Source organism: Mercenaria mercenaria, chromosome 7, assembly GCF_021730395.1.
Source record: "Mercenaria mercenaria strain notata chromosome 7, MADL_Memer_1, whole genome shotgun sequence".
Classification (NCBI taxonomy): Eukaryota; Metazoa; Mollusca; class Bivalvia; order Venerida; family Veneridae; genus Mercenaria; species Mercenaria mercenaria.
In genome coordinates this window covers 11,088,951-11,107,555 of record NC_069367.1, presented here as the reverse complement: position 1 = coordinate 11,107,555, position 18,605 = coordinate 11,088,951, and the positions used below count along the sequence as shown (strand labels likewise).

The window sequence follows — 18,605 nt, the reverse complement described above, 5'->3', positions numbered from 1 at the left end:
AAAACATTCTGTTAGGATCTCTATCCTTTTTTCAGTTATAATGTCATTGACTTATCCAGGACTAACCTGAACAATTTTGCCATTTTCTGGATTTTCTGCCTCAATGTATGTCCTTTAATGTATCATTTTTGGCTCTTTTATCAACTGCTATTTTTGGTTCTTGTATTGCGTTAGTTTTCTAGTTTTCTGTATCTCATACATAGAGTAGTTTGTTGTTAATATGATCTGGATGAATGAGCTCTGTTTAGGACAATGCTAGTGGGGCGCGAGAGGTGCTACATATTTCATAACATCTCATCGTTCAGTGAAAACGAGACTGTTAGTATTTTGCTTTTCTACGTTCTTTGCTTCCACAAAGAATCTTAGATAGATTTTAAGAAGATCCCTGGTTCTTTCGGGCGACGCACCTTGTTTGTACATGTTTTTTCTTGTGATGTTTATTGCCAAAATGTGTAGTAAAGTGTGTTTAACTGTAAGAACGTTGCCATATGAATAAAGTTTTACACGTACCTCTCGGAATTATGGAAAATTGATCAAGTTACTTTAACAATTTGATACCTGATCATGCGTGCATGATGTACATTAATTCGCATATGTCGCGTGCACGTCTCAAATAAATTAGTTCCACGCGGAGAACTATGTAACATTCACATCCTTTTCAGTCGGTACATTATTCTAAATGCCAATGTTTCAATTATTTAATACATTCGGAAATACCAGTGTCAGTGTTTCATCAATACATGGGGAAAAGCAACATGTAAATGCAAATGTTTCAATTATACGTTCGAAACAAAAAAACTTGTCACAATGATCCTGTTTCATTTAAACATCGGGAATATATCAATCAGAATATTTCATTAATACATAAGAAAGAATTCAATGGCAATGTTTCATATAAATATCTAGACTCTGCAATACTACTATTGGGAGACATCAATGGCAGTGTTTTATAAACACTATAGAAAAATACCAATGGCATTGTTTCATTTAAATATCTAGACTCTACTAAATATAAATTAGCAATACTACTATTGGGAGACATCAATGACAGTGTTTTATAAACACGGTAGAAAAACACCAGTTGTTTCATTAATACATTTGTCAATACATTGATCCATTTGCTTAGCTAAGTAGAGAGAACACAGATTTACGGATCGCGGGGCATGAGTTCGATTCTTAGACGAAGCGTTTGGTGTCTGAAACCATTCTTCCTCTGCCTCTGATCATGTGGGGAAGTTGAATGCTGATTGAGAAGAACAGGCTAGTACCGGTACAGAATACAGGAACTCTTATTCTTAAAGGTTAACTGTACCCGACTTTACATAACTGAGATGCTGTTGAAAAACAAAGCATTTATACATTATACATATAATTATGCATTTTAGATTTTGGTTCGGCGAAGGAAAATTTGCCTCTTTATCGTAAATTATCTAAACGGAGAGGACGATACTGTATCTGCTATCCAGATGTTTACTTCATATTAGTCCCCTACCGGTGGAACACTGGAAGGAAATATGGGAATGCACTTCGTCCGTCCGTCTGTCCGTTCGCAAATCTGGATCCTGCGATAACTCAAAAAGTATTCAAGCTAACTTCAAACTTGTTTTAACTTGTAATCATTACCATTAAATATAAATGTTTATTGTAAATTGTATTAAACTAACTCGTGGTGTTCAAAGGGAAAAAGAAGACAGTTGATATAATAGTTTTAGTTCCCCATATTTAATTCCAACGAATGAGACTTTTCTAAGGTTAAAGTTAATACTTAAAGATAAACTGTTAGTAAAAATAGGCATTGGGTATCTTCAAAAAATACCCATTTACTGTAATCAGATGAAAGATAAACAGTTCTTCAAAGTACACATTTGAATTGGATGACTCCTTGCTTATTACGCAAAATTGATTTTCCTCTCGCACAAAAAAACCATAACTATGCATTATTATAGTCCGCTTCGTGCATTGTGCACATTTGTTCGAATTGTTCGCGTGCTGTTGTCACATAAACTTGTTTTATATAGTGAGACTGGGGAAAAACAACCAGCGAATAGCCGCAATTCATCTATCTGAATAACAGTGTTTTGTAGATAATTATTCAATTGTGTCTTTCACTCCAGAACTTAAATCGATAGAAGCTTAACTAATGCAATACCAAATCAGGACGGTGGATATTGTTTTTGTTTAAAGTCAGAATGTACTTTGTGGAATGCAAGTGCAAATTTTGCTCACCTTTGGCCTTGTGTGAACTCTTAAGTATTATGTGTTTAAAGAAAATTTACTCATTCTATTTAAGAAACTTTCAGTTTACTAATGTCTCACCATAGACGACAAATCTAAGTCGTAGATCATTGTTGTAAAGGTGTCGTTGATTCTTTTTTCTTCTCTTTAATGTTTACAATACCTTTTGTGGAAATTGATTTTTCTCATATTAAGTCACAACCATGGTGAACTTGTATGTATACTGTCTAGAGTGCGCATGTATGCGTTTATATAGAGTTAGTTTCCAAGAGATAAGCTTGTGTACTGCAGAATGTTTGAGTATAACCTTGGAACTAACCTCAAACATAAATAGACATGCAAAACCGACGTTAATGTTATGCCTGGTCTTTTTGGGTTGCTGTGTAATATAGTTCCGCTTACGTCTGTGATAGGGGTGTAACGGATTCACCTTTGCATTAGGCGGTCTTTGACTTCTATGTATGGACTGTACAATAACCTTACCCGCTCTTGGACTCGGCATTGTTCTTGTTTCTTGTCCTCCGTGGTCAAGGTATCCGTTCAGAATTTCTGTATTAAAACGTCCAGCAGAAGGCAGTGCTTTGAGGTGTGAGAGGTGTTGAATTCTTTATAATGTCTCATGAGCAGACCCTATCAACATCTGTGTGCTATGGTTTTGCTTTGCTGCGTTTTTTTTGTCTCAAAATGTTCTTCTAATACTTTAATGCTTTAAATTTACGAAATAATCTATAGTAAAACCGAGTGAAGTTATTTCGAACGGTATATAAACGCCCGAGTATATAAATAGTGTTCAGACACGGTTTTGCTATAAACTGTTTCGATTCTAATATGTCTTTTATTGTAAAATTTAGATCAAATATGATAGAACTGTTTCTTAGCGCATGCATGGCGCCAAATGGTAGGTCGTCACGCTCCTTTGTTTATACACGCCAGGGCCGGAAATGGTAAAATGTCTTGTGGAAGAGTTGAGTTGGGGCGAAAATGATGGTGAATTATTCTGCAAACCGAATAACCAACTTAGTATGTGTGTAAATTAATCAAGTCAGTTTAGCAATGTGACATTTCGTTTTAAACATGCTGCTAAGTGAAATATTTGATTTGATTTGTGATGATTTAAGCATTGTAAGTCATATTTGAATTGATAATATAAAATGGCGAACCCTACTATCTTTTACACGAATACATTTTCTGAAACATGAAACTGTTTTAGATTATAAAATTATAGTTGCTAGGTTTTCATGCTGCAAATATGGCCAAATAAGTAGCTTAAAACTGGTAGTAGGTGGTCTATGAATGTGCACATCAACTTCTGCATACCAAAATGTTCGTCAGAATATGTAGTTTTTAGAACTGCCTGATGCCAGTTTCTAGTCACTGGGCAAAGTCCTCAAATTCAAAATGGCCGCCAATATGGCCGCTGATACATGAAAATGATACCCGATGCATAAATTTGCAAAATAGAAGCATTTTACTGTTGTAAATTAATTTGAAGTTAATATAAAATGTTAAAGTTATAAATCTGCAAAATTATATGCATTTATCGATATGAAATACAACTTTTTGACACATTTTGTACCAATTTATATGGACTTAAATGTGATGAATACTATTTTTTTGAACATACGGTCGATATACATTGTTTGTATTCCTCTGTTTACTGTTGTTCTTTACACAATGCAGTCCCGTGTTGAACAATTGGTAATAAATTGTGATAACATTATTATTTTGTTAAAGGATACATTCAAATTATTGATAATATGTATATATAAGTGGGTGGGGTAATTAAATATAGAATATATATAATAACAGGTTAAATAAAAAATAAATTGATAATCATCTTCAGTTATGTATACATCCTACTATAGTTTCATTATCAAAACAATGTATAAAGTACGAAATATATATTTAGACGAAACGTACCAAGTTTATTAAAAAAAATGGCCGCCAAGATGGCTGCCGCAATGTTTTTGCTATGACTTATATTTTATACCGGCAGCAACACCTTTGAAGAATATGCTATAGCTTGTTGATTTCTTTGCGTTATAACAGTCGTACATATGTTGATTATTTAATTGCATTGTGATTTATAGAGTAAACTGTAATATATTTTTGACATTTATAAGATAAACGAAACAGAACATAGGTATATACATCCATACCAGATATAGGTTATAAATGTAAATATTCATATACAAATATCTAATAAATGAATCTTTCACCTACACTAAATTCACAGTGAATAAACAATTCTTATTTAAATTACCTGGATCAAGGGAAACTTTTCCTTACACCAGAGTTACAGGAAATAACTAAATTCTCCGCTCTTCTGTTGGAAATACAGGGACCGAGTATTTTTGGCCGTGAGGGTTAAAACACCCGTTGTGCACGTTCCAATAATTTCTGCCACTGTCTGGGCAGTCATTCATGCCCAACAAATACGGGCTGCCAAATCTGGAAACACCATGAGACAAACTGCCCAACAAATGTGGGCTGCCAAATCTGAAAATCCCATGGGACAAAATGCACAACAAATGTTGGCTGCAAAATCGGAAAACCCCATGGACAAACTTATGACGGAAGGTTCGCCTGGTGAATACTCAAAATGGCCTGGACATTCCCTGCCAACCATGTGGTAAATGCAGGGAGAAATAGATCCTTGAGAACATACACTTTACAAAATGGTAACCTCCCTGGTTTAATATCTTACATCATATAAAATTTACAAGGGTAATATCCCCTTTGTTATACATCCAAAACTGACCAATCATAAAATAGGAAATTCATTTACATTATATACAATTACAAGTGTAATCTCCCCAGTCTTATATATTCTGAATTGATCGGTTGTGAAATTTCACCTACATCATGTAACATTTACAAGGGTACTCCCCCTGTGTACATCAAAATATAAATATAAAAACTAAGACTCATACCGTGATCATCACGGAGGACACCCTACCTCATTTGAAATATTGCTTACTCTTGAAAAGTGACCCTCCAGTCAGACTGAGAATTACTCTGCTCCTTCAGTTCAGGGCAATCTCTTCTCAGGTGATCTCTGGGACAATTAAAGCATCTCCCTGGAGATCTAGGCAAAGTACGATTCCTTAGCCAATGACTTCCCCCACAATTAAAGCAGCCTCCCCCATTCCAACTAGAACTACCTGATCTACCCGGACTGTTTTCCCGAGACTTATTTCTTCCGGGACTATACGGAGAGGGAGACAATAATTGATCAACTTTGGCGGCAAGCTCAGACATAGCTTTCAACAAATCTGTCTGCTGCATAGTAGCGTTTTCTTGGTATTTAAGTTGGCTTTTGCTAGCGGTCTCCTGGACTTTAATCGCACTGTTTAGTAACTCTGAGAGGGCATGTTGCGTTGGTGTTGGAGCGACTTTAGAACTAATAGTCTGACTTGAACTATCTGAGTCTGTACTGGAGGGAAGCCCTTCTGAACGTCTGGGAATTGACCTAATATTTGGACATTCCTTATGCGGAGACAGATTGCCCTGTAATGCATTATGGCACTGTTGAAATTCCTTAGCACGTTCTAAGCACGAGCGTACCGAATTTAGTTTCAGTTGGATCACATGTTCAGCCGCACTTACGTCCCGCATTCCATAACAAAAACGGGTTACAGCCTGTGATTCTATCAATGCCTGGTCAACGGATGGAAATGCCTCAGTGGCAAATTCTAACACCCTATATGCCCAACCGTCAAGGCTCTCATCCGGGAGTTGTGTAGCAGACTGAAGTTGGACTAGATATCTTTCAGTGTGTGTGTGTGTGGGGGGGGGGGGGGGGGGGGGGTTAAATCCCAAAAGTTCCGTTCCAATTCTATAATTAGTTCTTCATAGGAGATGTTACACCTACGTCTGATTGAGTTTGAGAAGAACTCCCCCGCCTTCCTTTAAAGGTTCAATTCTATATGAAATTTGCTCTGTTCTTCCCCCACTTATTATAACGTGCATATGTTTCAAACTTATGACGGAAGGTTCGCCAACTTGAGGTGCCATCCGATGGTGGCAGTTTTGGATGCTTTAAGTCTTTTTTTGAATTTTCTTTTGGTCTTGCAGTAGGTTGTGCGAGGGCAACCCCATTTTAGTTCATAAACCGCACATCCGAGCTATTATAGTCTTGCAAACCAGAGTTACTGGGGAGCACGTAAGGCGCCTACTGTTGAGTCCCCAATAGCACCTGGGGGCCCAGGTTTCATGGTTCAAGATGGAACCATTGGTTGGTAAATTGGCTTGAGCCACAGCACTCACTTGATGTTCATTTTAGTTCATAAACCGCACATCCGAGCTATTATAGTCTTGCAAACCAGAGTTACTGGGGAGCACGTAAGGCGCCTACTGCTGAGTCCCCAATAGCACCTGGGGGCCCAGGTTTCATGGTTCAAGATGGAACCATTGGTTGGTAAATTGGCTTGAGCCACAGCACTCACTTGATGTTCATAAGGGGTTGTATCTCTTGAAACCGAATATAACAGACCAGAACCTCCCCAAGGGTACATGATCTGAGCCGCAATCGACTCATTTACCCTAGGTAAGATCTGTGCCCTTGTGGCAGGCACTTGGAACGGTGCCCTAGCATGCATATTTGCATAAGCTGGGGTGCGGATCATGGGAGTAGCGACGGCATCAGGTGGCATTGAAGCAGCCATAGTGTATGGTGCCGAGGCCACTAAGGATGCATTAGCGGGTAATTGTGCAAAGGAAGCAGTCGTATGGTGAGATGGCAGTGCAGCAACTGTAGTATTTGAGACTGAGGCCAGACCGGACCCAGCTATACTTGTTGGAATGGATTGAACCCCATCGAAACCCATTCCGGATGCCAGGGGTTGACACAAATGACCACCCCTGGGTTGCGCTACGCGAGAGGGAGCTAGTATATTTGTACTAAGTTGCCACTCATACAGTAGGGTGTTTGTGCAACAACATGATCTCTAGCTCAATGTGGAAAGGATCGAGCCACCGTTTGTTCCACCGGTGAGATGTGGTCGACCCAGAGCGTTTTGATCAGGGTGACGGATATTATTCCAAATGCCACTTGTGGGTTTTGGTGCAGAAACTGTTGCGGGTACATTTGTGTCAATAGGAGGGGCATGATCGCCTGTGCTACCCATATGGTAGGGTGGTCTTGCAATAGCATTCTGGCCCCCGTGAGGTGGACGGGATTGATCCCAAGGGCCACCTGTAGGTTGTAGTGCGGGCACAGTTCCTGGCACATTTGAACCAGTTGTAGGGCCCTGCAGCCCTGCTCCTCCCGTGTAATTGGGTGGTTGTACCAAAATGGACTGTTTTATGTCGGGCGGACACAGCCTATTCCATATTTCTGCCTGAGATTGTTGTACCGTACCCAAAACTGGTAAAGCTGTACCATGATGAGGGTCAAATACCCCACTCCCGCTCATAGGATATAGCGGCATATACTTGGATGCCGGTAAAATTGTACCCTGTTGCGGGGCACGTTCCCCGGAACCACCCAAAAGATAATTTGACTCAAAAGCTGATAAGGGGGTATTCGTACCAGGCGAAGGTATTTGCCCCCGGTACCACTACTAAGACACGGATGCGGGCGTATTTGTACCATGCGGAGGTACTTGTCCACCGGTGCCACTACTAATAATACTTGGCACGGAAACCGATGTGGGCGAATTTGTACCAGCGGAGGTACTTGTCCCCCAGTACCTCTTGATGCCATAGTCAGAACTGGTTTATATGCAACAGAAGTCTGGCACATTTTGCCAGCATAGAGGTTCGATGCTGCTTGACCCGTTGGTTCAGACATACGGGAGGCGGGGGTCGGCCTCTCTGAATATTCGCATGATGCGATACCAAAGATGAACTCATTTCATTTGTATTCGGGTAAAGGGTATGATCCCTCCTGCCATCCGTAAGGTTCGGAGATGTATGCATTGCTGGATCTGACATAAGGGAGGCGGGGGCTTGGCCTCTCTGAATATTCGCGTGATGCGATACCAAAGATGAACACATTTCATTTGTATTCGGGTAAGGGGTATGATCCCTGGAGCCACCCGTAAAGTTCGGAGATGTACGCTTTGCTGGATCAGACATACGGGAGGCGGGGGCTTGGCCCCTCTGAATATTCGCGTGATGCGATCCAAAAGATGAACTCATTTCTATAGATATAGGTAAGCATTTTATTTCTACAGAAACAACTTACGTCTTACAAGTAAACTTTAAATCGCAAATACAATTTATGTATGAGTTGTGCGTATTTGACGTATACAAAGGTACCCCATTAAAAAAATGTCTAAATAGCTTCCTGCATATGTTCTCAAAGACACTCTTCAATTTAAGGCTTTTCTACATTTTGTTCTGCTATAATTACCTCATACAACAAAGTATGAGAACACATATATTTTCTTAAATAACAAATAAATAAAATTATGATGTTGCTATTTCAAAACCATGACTTACATGTAGTTTACTTAAATCATAGCAGTATTCCATATTTTACTGATATTATCATATCTCACAAGGTTACAAGCTTACAACTGAACATAAAATGTCGAAGACATTATTACGTATGTTGTATATTAATCATTTTTACATTCTCTTTTTACAAGAAAATGACTAGCAAGCGGTTTATAAGTTTAAATCAATATTTTATGTAATTGCTAAAGAAATATTCTATTAAATGCTGTTTTAATCTTCCAATTTACATTTCAGCCTGTTTTAATTACTTTTAGCAAACATGTGTTTACTTAAAGATCGAACCGTGTCATAATGTGAAAATGATATATTTTCATCATTTACCGATTATCCACACCAATTATGTAACTTAGTTTTATTAATGTCGGTATATATGCCACATTTTATTCATGTAATGTTCTTTTTCACGTATTTGTTCCCTAAAGAAAAAAAAAACAATTTGCACATTAAAAAAACCTGCACCTTTACTTAATATGAATTTTAAAGAATTACACATATTTTATGTAAGTGTACATAGATTTACCCAACCCACTAAGCTGTTTACTTAGCCCTTGATTCTTGGATTAACAGAAAAAAAATTAATTAACAGTTGTCATGTCAAATACTTATGATATAGTTTATGAAATTCTGAACACAATAAAGCATAAAAATTGTAAAATATAATAAAGCAATTAAAATTGGTAGAATTAATAAAAGAATGTATGTAAAACAACGATTTTTTTCTGATCATTTTGCATGCAAAATCCATCATATTTTGTAAGAATATATTTCAGTTTACTTAAAGATGAAATATACTATGTTTTAATCTATTCTACAACAGGAACTAGTATAAGACTATAGGACGATGCCTTTAAATTTGAAATATATTGTCCAGTCAATATGTATAGTATGATTTTTAATTTTCGGCGGCCATATTGGCGGCCATCTTGAATTTGAGCACTTTGCCCACCACTTGCATTCTGGCATCAACTGGTTTTAAAAACTCAAGACTCTTACAAACATTTTGATGTATAGTTTGCGATGTGCACATTCGTAGACCACCTACCCCCCATGGAAGTCAACTCGTTTGCGACAGTATTAATTCGTAAAGCAACGTTCAAAAGTCAAATACTTTTGACAGTTCACGAAGAAACAGTTTTAAGTTACAAATGCTGAGCCATATCCTTCAACAAAGTAACTTTAATGAACATAAAAAGACCAATCATCAGGGACCGATGTAAAATTGGCAAAAAAAAAAAAAAAAAAAAAAAACCACTTTCAAAATCGTTTTCTTTACAACTTATAGCGATGGTAGACATTTCCCAGTAGAATAGTTGTGAGACTGTTTATTATACTTTACATGCAAATTGGCTCTGAGGCCTAAATCAAGTATAATATTCCAAACAATTGTTGGCGTGACCAAACACATAAACACTGAGTTGAATAACCGGAAGGTTATGTAATCAGCAGATTCGCCGGGAAAATCATTAACCAAAAGTTAAGCTGCTAAAGTGTCGCCAGGAATAAAATTGTAGCTGCTACACTTTGAATAAGAGCTTTAATTATTCAAGGTGCTTGATTATTTATAGAATAAGAGCTTTAATTATTCAAGGTGCTTGGTTATATATAGAATATATGTGCTCGACCATACAGACAAAATGTTATGGAGAATACGACACTTTTTTGTCGTGCACTTTCATGGAGGAAACTTGAAATGATAGGTCGAACATTCGGTTCTAATTGGATGGTAGCATTTATTGGTTTTCCTTGTTAGACTAGTTAAACCCTTAGCCTGCTAAATTTCTAAAATGGACTGTCCATCATTCAATTTTGGCACTACCACTTTTTAAGGGGTGTTCACTGAAAATTTACTAACTGAATAGCGAACATTGGAGAATATTCTGTCTGCATGGACGGCCAGACAGATCCTGTATCTTGGTCTGCACTGGTTGCAAATGCAGAATCACTTGTCACCAGCAGGCTAAAGGTTAAACTCTTAAACTATAAATCGCGTCTTATTTAAAATATGCAAGAAAGGTATAGGTTTTAAGGTTTTATTACTTTATAACAAAGACATATTTTGGATTTTGTGAATTTCCAATTATAAAGCGTTCTCTTTGATAAGACTTTAGTGTTACTTTTTAAACATTTAAGCACTTATTTCTTTTCTCCTCACCCATCTTCAAACGGGTTTGTTATGTCGTTGACCCACATCCCTGATAAAGCAACCTAAATCACGAAGCTTATTTCCATGTACAAATTTGTTGTTTGCTTCGTTGTGCTTTAATTCACATCAACAGTTCAAGGTATTTAGCATCATTCCAGCTTTTAAACGCCAGGTGTCCCTCCAGACATAAAATTTAATATTGGTGAGGGTCTTGGTAGAACTTTCGCTATCTCCACCATTCGAATTACGGTACTCGTACTGTGCAATTTTCGGTACTCGAACACAAGATACGGGGTCTACCATAACACAACTGGTATATGGTTAATAAGAGGATACAGAAATATTGTACCAAATATGCTTCCTAAAGTTATTTTTTTCTTTTAATGACAGGAATACCTGAGGAAGTATGGTTATCTTGCGCCATCTGACGGACGGTCTGGAAATCTTATATCTGAGGAGTACTTGAAACAAGCCGTTTCTCAGTTCCAAAGGATAGCAGGTCTTCCCGTAACAGGTAATACTGAATTATAACAGTTTATGTGTTGTCGCTAGAATATGGATTATGCACATACAACTTACAGCGGAAACCAAACTCGCTGTCATGTATTCAAATTAATGTCTTATGATTGATACTGAAACTGAATATTGGTTTGGCTATGACACCTTGTTTATGGAGATAGCTGCTGTATGTGAATCACAGCAGACCAAGGTCGCATAGCCTTTCATGACCTCCGGTCAGAAAATCTTTTTATAGTGGTATTTTGTGACATATGAAATTTCATTATTTAAACGTAAAATATAGCATTTAAGTTTCAATATTAACTGCACATTGTTTTGACTATTACATCTTGTTTATAGAGATAGCTGCTGTATGTGAATCACAGCAGACCAAGGTCGCATAGCCTTTCATGACCTCCGGTCAGAAAATCTTTTTATAGTGGTATTTTTTGACATATGAAATTTCATTATTTAAACGTAAAATATAGCATTTAAGTTTCACTATTAACTGCACATTGTTTTGAATATGACACCTTGTTTATGGAGATAGCTGCTGTATGTGAATCACAGCAGACCAAGGTCGCATAGCCTTTCATGACCTCCGGTCAGAAAATCTTTTTATGTTGGTATTTTGTGACATATGAAATGTCACAATTTAAGCGTAAAATATAGCATGTACGTTTCAAGAACTGAGCATTGGTTTGAATATGACACCTTGTTTATAGAGATAGCTGCTGTTTGTGAATCACAGCAGACCAAGGTCGCATAGCCTTCCATGACCTCCGGTCGGAAAATCTGTTCATAGTGATATTTTGTGACATATGAAATTTCACAATTGAAACGTAAAATATAGCATGTAAATTTCAAGAACTGAACATTGGTTTGATTATGACACGTTATGTATGGTGATAGCTGCTGTATGTGAATCACAAAACACCAAGGTTGCATAGCCTTCTATGATTTCGGGTCAGGACATCTGATTTTAGTGGCATTTTTTGACATATGAATTTTCAAGCTTTTCAAGCATAAAGCATAGCATGTAAGTTTTGAGAACTGAACATTGGTTTGTCTGTGACACCTTGTTTATGGAAATAGCTGCTGTACGGGAATCACAGCAGACCAAGGTCGCAAAGCCTTTCGTGTCATCGGGTCAGGAAATCTGTTGAAAGTGTTGTACTTTTAAGTTATGGAATTTCACCATTCAGACATTAAATATAGCATGTAAGTTTCAAGAACTAAGCATTGGTTTGACTATGATACCTTGTTTATGGAGATAGCTGTTGTTCACAGCAGACCGAGGTCGCATAGCCTTTCATGACCTTGGGTCAGAAAATCGGAGGAGTATTTGAAACAAGCCGTTTCGCAGTTCCAAAGATTAGCAGGTCTTCCTGTAGCAGTTTGTAATGATATATGACAGTTTATGTGTTGTCGCAAGGATATGGATTATGCAGATACATCTTACAGCGGAAACCAAACCCGCTGTGATGTATATAAATGTCTTTTGCTTGATACTTGTTTTTCTTTTAGAGAGAACTAAGTAAACAATGTGTACAATAGTCTTTGCCTTGCATCAAATTGCATGACTGGAAAAGTTCTGTTTGACTTCTTATTATATTTTGGATTCAGAATTCGACCAGGCATTTAATGACAGAAATGATAATAAAGATGTACTGTAATCTGAGCAAATGAATAGTCTAAAACTAATTTGCATATAAACTAGACTGAATGTCCAATTACTGGTACGCCGGAATTTTTCCGTTCTTTTGCGACTAATTAACCAATTTCCCAAACTGTTTGACCTACTGCGGTAGATAAAATATAATTTGACTTGCTTATAGTATTTCCTATTTTTAACAGGCTGGTAACATTGCCCGATCGGGCTTTCGACATAAAAAGTAATTTTTCTTGAAAATTAGTAAAGATACTTCTTTCAAACTTGGTCCATTTATTAAGCATTTCATATGACATAAATTAAAATAAAAATAACTTGGTTGCCTTCAGCTTTGGTAGAATTATTTCCCCCTTTTCAGATTTTTATGATGCATAATTTTTAAAGTCCAAAAAAGACATGTTCTAATGCTAAGTTTAAAACAAAAAAGGGTTCAATGGCTTTCTAATGCTCTTAATTATTGCGCTAGTACATGAATGTATATATTTTACTGTGCTTTCACTAACAACATTATAGAAAAATGTTAGTTATAAAAAAAATTGTTCATTCATCTGCACTAGAAACAAAGTATTAACCTTAAATACATAGAATAAAGGTATTTGCGCACAAGTTTTGAGCAATAGAAACCCATTGATCCCTTTTCTGTTTCAAACATTTCATTAAAACATAATTTGTTTGGACTTCAAAAATTATGCATCATAAAATTCTGAAAAAGGGAAATAATTCTAAAAAACTGAAGGCAACAATGTTATTTCTACCATAGTATGCGTCATATGTTATGCTTAATAATGGACCAAGTTTGAAAGAAATATCTTCATTATTTTTCAAGAAACATTAGTTTTTATGCCTAAAGCCCGATCAGGCAATGTGACCAGCCTGTTTAATGCAACTGTGAAATGTCCCTTTAAACCAGCACAGTCCTTAAACGCTTCATATAAGTGATATTTCGGCTGCAGGCATCCAAAACGTTTGCAGGTTTTGGCTGTACTCATGTTGAACGTTTTTACACGTGAATACCATCCAATAGTAAAAACAACACATAGTACTGTTACACCAGCTATTGTACAAGTCACATTGTGCCCTTAATTATGTCTGATACGTATCTCTTCTGTTCTATGACTGTTAATCAATACTGCTCAAGAGATTTCATATCTCAATGTTTTATAGATTTCAAGTCAGATTTTCATCATTACGTTGTACTTCAATAATTGGCAGCATATTGTGATAGAAATAATTCACTTGCTACCGATTTGCTTTGGTATTACAAAGAAATCCAAAACAAAGGCCTACTGCAAGATTTATACTTCTCCAAAGCATTTCTTTGGTTATTGCCAGCGAGATCAGATAGATAAACAACATTGTCACAAACCATACCAAAGCCAAGATAAACATGACGTTTTTTAATCACTAAGATAAATATCAGTATTTCTAGACGGAGATACGGTGCGTACAGACTAAGATGTAAGTGGTTTTCTGAAATGATATAGCGTTGCATAAATATATTAACAGATTCCTCAATATTTTGTGCAATATAATTCGTAACTCATAATACATTTGTGATGTTTGTAAGCCATTTAGAAAATAAAATATTGGTAATTACGTATAAAACAATAAAATAATTTTATGTATTTTACGACATCAGTCCAATTTTGAAATGTCAAAGAATTACAGATAAATTTACAAATGATCGAATTTCAATATACGAGGGGTGTTCAATAAATACCCGGAAAGTGCTCTCATTTCTTTATTTCTAGTCTCATTTTGCTAAAATTTGAAAATATGACGGATATGAACATACTGAATGCAAATACCTAAATTACAGATTTCAGAACATGCACAATATTTATTTGTCGTCTCCTAGGCAACGCCATCACCCCAAAAGCGGCCCAACGTCATTATGATGCTGTCATATCACACTCAGTTAATCAATTACTATTCGTGATTACCATTGATTCAATGTTTATCACCATTAAATGCATTTTACACCTTCCTAAGAATAAATAAATACTGTTCATATGATGTTCCTGTCGTATTGAAGAAATTGGACACTGAACTGACGCCCTATCAAGGAGCTCTGTAATTTACTAAATGTGACTGAATGTTATTTTTCATGTCTGTAACACAAGTCGTCAGCAATATTCTCCTGACCACTTTTAAACGTCACGTCCCACTAATAAAAGTTTGTTTTCTTCAGGGCATTGTCCCTTAAACCTTTTTCAGTATAACATTTGTCTCTTTCCTTGATTTTCGATTCAAAACACAAAATGTTATCTCACATCTCCGTTCAACACTGATTTTTAGCGACGACCAACTCAATATGCCTGCCAAATATTTTAATGATGTCACATTTATAATTTGACGTTATTTGTGTAACGCTTACTTTTCATATCAATATTCACACAAATTAAGAAATGGTAGCTTGAAAAATAGGTAAGTGGCAAGTAATGTTTTAGCTCATATAAAAAGAGAAAAAATTGGGCCAGATGACGTCACATGACGTTGCTATGGGGACTCGCATTTACTTATTATTCATCCAAAGACAATCTAATTTTGACATATCAGCTCAGTATTCCCTAATCTACATTTTGTAGCATTTTCATTTATTTTTGATGATACATGAAGAATTGAGAGCACTTTTCCGGGTATTTATTGAACGCCCCTCGTAAGACCGAAAAGTCATGTTAAAAACAATATATTTTCTTTTTTGTCCTGCTATCTTTAAGAAACACAAAAATATGTATCCTTAAAAATAATAATTGCCGAATGAATAATAACAAAACATGTATTCTTTATTCTTTAATTGTTTAAATTATGTAGAGGTTTTCAAAGGAATGAAATCTTTGTTCCACACGGTTTTGCGGAAATGTTCATGTATGGTAGATAATAAACAACATGTTTTATTGCGAGCGGTGACTCCTATTCCTGGGTTTTGATTCTAAACTTTCTCTCTTATTATAAGAAGGATATGTTTTTGATAAATCAGTGCATTGTAACATTCAGTGTTCTGTTTTCTGCTAAACGGATATTTCCACATTAATCATTTTTTTCTCAAAGATTTTGATTCGAGTATATCATCAGTGAAACTTTTTCAGGTACAGATGTTTTGTATCATCATGTGTAGTTATCATCTTCAACGGATGCAGGCTCTTACTTTGACCTGCGTGTCATTTGAACCATACCATGAGAAAACCAACATAGTGCATTTGCGACCAGCATAGTTCCAGACCAGCCTGCGCATCTTTCAAAGCCTATTGCAATTAAAAAACCGTTAGCGAACAGCATGGATCCTGACCAGACTGCGCGGATGCGCAGGCTGGTCTGGATCCATGATGGTCGCAAATGCACTATGTTGGTTTTCTCATGGAGCGGCTCATTTATATTTTGATGCCTGTGATACAGCTGTGAACAGCTAAGAATCTGTTCCATCTGTCCTGAAATATATATTGATCTGATACAGATAGATTTCACCGAGTCAACAATATAACAATACAAGGCCGACACTTAAAATAAATGAGATGTGTTTGGTGGTAAAAATTTGTAATAATAATAATCATAATAAAAATAATGATTGTAATTACAATGAAAGTAGTAATAACAATAATAATAATAAAATGTTGTAGTAGCAGAAGTAATATTAATGAAAATAATAATAATGAAATCACCATGGCCATCATCATCGTCACAGTTATCAACAATGTCATCATCGCCAATCATCTTTGTAATATCATCATTGCCAATAATGATAGTAATAAAAATAGTTATTATTATAACAATACTACTAATAATTATAATAATAATAGAAAAATAATACAAATAATTAAAATAAAACTCATGAAAACAATATAAGTAGAGGTAATAATTAAGATAATAATAATAATTATAATAATAATACTAAAACAATTTTAATAATAATGATAACAATAATAATAATGATTATAGTAATAATAATAGTGATAATAATAACGATAATAAAGTTGCTATTTTCTTTATCATCACCATGAGCATCATCATCGTCATGATCATCAACGACATCATCATTGTCAATCATTATTGTAATATTATCATTGATGATAATGAAGACAATAATAATGGTAATAATCATCATTATAGCCTAATAGTAATCGTGATAAATATCATTATCTAATTAAAGGTTCCCATGAATATAACGGCGTCAGACGTTTTCTTAAAAACATTATTAGTTACACAACTTGTTGGTGACAGGATACGGGACATATGAGCCATGCCATGAGAAAACCAACATAGTGGCTTTGCGACCAGCATGGATCCAGACCAGCCTGCGCATCCGCGCAGTCTGGTCAGGATCCATGCTGTTCGCTTATGGTTTCTCTAATAATATAGTCATTGAAAGCGAACAGCATGGATCCTGACCAGACTGCGCGCGGCTCATATGATGTCGAGGAAATCTCTTGAGTCTGATAACCTTAGGACGGCAAGCACAATTTTATACAATCTCGCAAGGCATCAGTTCTTGACAACACAGAAAATGACGTCAGATGACCTTCAGCTTTTCCCGGAAGTAAAGAAAATGAAAGTACTCAGGCTAAACTTGTAAACGAATGCCGCATTTGTACAGTGTAAAGATGTTTTTGTTAAATGGTGTAACATTGTTGCTTAACATCTCATTTACAGGTCAGTAGGCCAATAAGCAACAGCTGAAAAAAGGTGTTTTGACCACAAAATGAACCTTTTTATTATGCAATTTTTTATTACTTGATAATAGTTATGGGTTCATACTAATAAAATATCAAATTTTCATCTAGTTTTATCATGAATCTTCTATCAGCAAACGTCACATCTTGTACCTGTTACTCAATGATAAATCTCTCCTAAAACATCTAGCCATGAGGGAAAAATTTAAACTTGTAGTGGAACGCTAACTGACTATATAAATGATTATTTATGAGTTATGAAGTAATTTACGTTCTCTCTGATACGTCAGTTATCTCTGTTTTTACTAAATACATTACATATATTGAATGATATATTTGGTAATGGAGCCCGCCCGCGTGAGTTCGATCCCTGGGCGAGGCGTATGTTCTCAGTGACGATTTGATAGTAGACATTGTGTCTGAAATCATTCGTCCTCCGCCTCTGATTCATTTTGGGAAGTTAGTAGTTATTTGCGGAGGCCAGGTTTGTACTGCTAAAGAATCCAGGAACACTGCTTAGGTTAAGTGTCCGCCATTACATTACTGAAATGCTGTTGAAAGACGGCATTAAACCCAAAACAAAGAAACAAATATTTGATAATGGCGCAATAATGAAATATTTCAATGAACAACACCATATGGAACATCAGTAATTTAAAGAACACTTGATTTAAAGATTGGATTTAAACAATTGAATAGATGCAATTATTGTGAAAACTCATAATGTAACATTTGTTTTCTGAAATAAACTAAATACCTAAGGTTTTATATACTTTTCAGTATAATCTGAAATGTTACAAAATATTCATAATATGATGCACATATTTCTTATTGCATTTTTGCGCATTATTTTTTTTGTGATTTGACAATGACGTCGTTTTACATGTTAGAAAAAACTATACATATGTCTGACTATAATCCAACA

General features: G+C 35.9%; 1 protein-coding gene across 2 annotated transcripts in view; it reads left to right on the top strand.

The window, feature by feature from the left end:
• The window catches only part of LOC123554940 (matrix metalloproteinase-24-like), a 94,127-nt gene that overhangs the window by 23,924 nt on the left and 51,598 nt on the right, over positions 1-18,605 (top strand). For both annotated transcript variants that reach the window (XM_045345390.2, XM_053547555.1), the window contains one exon: positions 11,234-11,357. In XM_045345390.2, coding sequence (XP_045201325.2) covers positions 11,234-11,357 — 124 coding nt within the window. The remainder of the gene's footprint in view (positions 1-11,233; positions 11,358-18,605) is intronic.